The 3,698-nt window shown below is 39.2% G+C and overlaps 1 protein-coding gene across 2 annotated transcripts in view; it reads left to right on the plus strand.

The window, feature by feature from the left end:
* Window positions 1–3,698, plus strand: part of FCHO2 (FCH domain only 2) — an 82,113-nt gene that overhangs the window by 75,034 nt on the left and 3,381 nt on the right. For both annotated transcript variants that reach the window (XM_010088181.1, XM_010088182.1), the window contains one exon: window positions 957–1,021. In XM_010088181.1, coding sequence (XP_010086483.1) covers window positions 957–1,021 — 65 coding nt within the window. The remainder of the gene's footprint in view (window positions 1–956; window positions 1,022–3,698) is intronic.

The following is a 3,698-nucleotide window of genomic DNA, read 5'->3' on the forward strand; positions in this document are numbered from 1 at the left end:
GAAAGACACAAATCTTAATGACAGTTTCATTACAGATTCATCAGATTAAGGGACTTGAGCCCAGATTCTCTCTCCTTCAACTAGGCAACTACCCGAGGCAAGAATTTTGAGCCTGGAAAGCTGACAAAATTTTTTAAAAAGTTGCATCCCAGGCAGCTCTAGTATTTATGTCATGCTACCTGTTTAGTCTACTGGATTGAGATGTTGGTTTTTGTTTTTTTAAAAATAAATGTTTTATAACATTATCTCCTGCAAGTTACTGCTACCATCTGTGCTACTTGTGTGAGCATTTTACTCCTGCCAAATTTCACAATGCCAAAAGCAATTTCAAGCCTATCAGCACTTCATGCCACTCACAGCTTTATGTTGTTGACGTTCCTTTGATGGAACTGCTGCAAAGTGCTCCAGGAGTTAAAATGCTGTGTCAGCTTAGAGACTCTGGTGCTTGGTGCCCTTTTCTGCCCCTTTACAGTGTCAGAAGTTAGCTTAAACCCTGTGTCACTTACACCAACTAGTTTTACTAGAATGCAAAAGGAATAAAATTCATGCTGCCAGGAGTCTTACATAGGGGAGAACAGACAACATTGCTCCCTCTCATACCATCATCGTGAAGCATAAAGACACAGTTTTCAAAGTTCTTCCAGGGCATTTGGCCTGTCCTTACCCTTTGAAACTTCAGAGGGTTTAGAGTTGTGAAGCCACAGCAGGGGCACAGAACAGTGTTAACTGCATGAAAAATGGTGGGTATGTCTGAGCACTGCTGCTCTGGGGCAATGCAGACACACCTTTCTCTTTTCCTGCTTGGTTTGTATAGTTTTTCACAAACTTACCTTAAAATTATCAAGTATTTATATAAACTTCTGTTCAGAGATAACCTGTAACATACCAGTGTAAATCTAGGGAAAAATAATATGTTAAGAATTGGTGCTTATAACTGACCTACCATTCTTTTACAGGAATGCAGACCAGATGAAGGCATATTGGAAAATATCTAGTATTTCAGAGAAGTCTGAGAATGGAGGCAAGTTGAACTCTCTTTTATTTTGTTTTCTTGTACAGAGAAATTGTAACAGTAAAAAGGTAATCATTTTAGCCTCTGTGCTCTCATGCCTGTTTACACATCTTCTCATGCTGTATCCTGTTCACCAGTTCACCTTCTCAACTAATTTTATCCTGAGAGATTCCTTTAACAGTGTGTGGTCAAAATAAAAATTTATTAGTTAACTATAAAAGGAAAAATAGTGAAGCCCCCTGAAAGCAGTTAGCTCTAAAATAGAGTTTAGACTGGCTAGGAAATTCAAAGGAAAATATGTTTAATGTCTGTTAATATATAATAGTATTAATTATTTTATTCATATTTTATTAATAAAATTAATTATGTTTAATTTAATATTCCACACATTGACAACTGAAATAAAGTAGAAAGAGGTAATGGAAGAACTAAGGGGAAGGGGAAAAAAAAAAGATCCAAAAGTCCTGTGCTGAGAGAAGCACAACAGATTATTCTTGAACAACATTTTGAGGGTCTTTGTTTTGACCATACACGACTCCAGGAAAAAAAAACTTTGTTTTGACCATACACGACTCCAGGAAAAAAAAAAAGTATATACGCATCTGCTCAGAGTGATAATTTAATAGCATTTTGCAAGGTACCAATAGTTGTCCTCTGCCCAGCTGCATTTCCCTGTGGTCTAGCTGATGTCACAGCCCTTGCAGCCTCTGCAAGTGCAGTGTTTTTCTGAAGCAGAAAAACCGGCCAAGGGGAGACATCTATCTCGCCCTCAAAGCTTCTGTGGAGAAATACACTCATGGTGTAAAGGAAAGGCCTGTAATCCTGTCAATAATTTAGTGAAGAGCTTTATGAAAGCACAGATTTGCTTGTAAATATGACTGATTTCATACAGAAGCCACAAGTCAGGAAAAGGAACACCTCTTCTGTTCCTGCAAAGGTTGCAAAGTTGTGGTCATCATTCACACAAAATCAGAGAGAATTTTACCTGACACAGATTATTGCTGTAGTCTGGTGTACTTCATCATTCACTGACCTCATAGCTCTTTGCCATCTGTCTTCCATTATGATTACGTAGCCCTCTTTTTTTTTTTCTTCATTTTCCAAACCGTGGAGCTTTGTTAAAAAGAAAAAAATCATACGCACAAATGCAGCCAGATGAAGAGCTACTGTACACCTGCAGAGCAGTATAAAATGGGCAGCCAGTGATGCAGATTGTATCTTGTGTGCATGCCGTAGACTTGGACATATCCCCCTGCTTCTGATATATTCCCTTCTCTTCCCACCATCTTTCTGTCTGTTTTCTTTGAGTATAAACACATAATACTCACAATTCAGTGTTTAAAAGGAAGTAATACTGTACTGGTCTCACACTTACAGAAACAAAGAGAACTTGCATAAACACTGTTAATATTAGGACAAATGTCTCAAAGTCTTCTTTATTCTGGTGTATAGGGTGATAAAATGTTTTGAGTTTTTTTATGGTCCATCACATGTGAGCTGTCAATTGCAGACAGAGATAAAACACAGAACAAACTTCCAAAGCACTTGAATATGTGAGTTTCCATACTTGCAGTGGAATGAAGTTCTAATGTACCCAAAGTACGACAGACCTGCTGAAGAAATGGAGCACAGGTCTTATGAGGAGCGGCTGAGGGAGCTGGGGTTGTTTAGTTTAGAGAAGAGGAGGCTGAGAGGAGACCTTATCACTCTCTACAACTACCTGAAAGGAGGGTGTAGTGAGGTGGGTGCTGGCCTCTTCTCTAAAGTAACAAGTGATAGGACAAGAGGAAATGGCCTCAAGTTACACCAGGGAAGGTTTAGGCTGGATATTAGGAAAAATGTCTTCACTGAAAGAGTGGTCAGACATTGGAACAGGCTACCCAGGGAGGTGGTTGAGTCACCATCCCTGGAGGTGTTCGAGAAACGTGTGGATGTGGTGCTTAGGGACATGGTTTAGTGAGTTAGGTGTTGTTGGGTTGGACTTGATGATCCTTGAGGTCTTTTCCAACCATAATGATTCTATGATGATTCTATGATGATTCTATGAAATGAATGAACCTTAAGCCAAATTTATCAAGAACAAGACACTGCATAAACCAATTTCGTTAATTAGTTTCCAGTTTTACCCCAGTAACATTTCAGTTGCTCAGTTTCCTTGTCATTTGGCAGTTTCTATTGATTAGGAATAGCAAATTGTCTAAAAGATGTAAAAATACTTGACTTTCATTATTCCATTATTAATTATTTAAATCTCATTTTCCCCACCATATTTTGCAAGAACAAGAAAAGATTTGTTTAAGAACTAGAAAAAGAGACTAGTAACAATGTTGTGGGTTTTTTAAATGCCTTGCACGGACTACAGAAATGTACTTAAAGTGATTTTGAACTGTTACTGCTTTATATAATGGTTTGGGTTGGAAGGGACCTTAGAGATCACCTAGGTCCAACCCCCCTGCCATGGACAGGGACACCTCCCACTAGACCAGGTTGCTCAAAGCCTCATCCAGCCTGGCCTTGAACACCTCCAGGGATGGGGCATCCACAACTTCCCTGGGCAACCCGTTCCAGTGTCTCACCATCCTCACAGTAAAAAATTTCTTCCTAATATCTAGTCTAAATCTGCCCTCTTCCAATTTCAATCCATGACCCCTCATCCTGTTGCTATGTGCCCTTGTAAACTCCCCCC

The sequence above is a fragment of the Pterocles gutturalis genome, unplaced genomic scaffold (assembly GCF_000699245.1).
Source record: "Pterocles gutturalis isolate BGI_N339 unplaced genomic scaffold, ASM69924v1 scaffold2397, whole genome shotgun sequence".
Classification (NCBI taxonomy): domain Eukaryota; kingdom Metazoa; phylum Chordata; class Aves; order Pterocliformes; family Pteroclidae; genus Pterocles; species Pterocles gutturalis.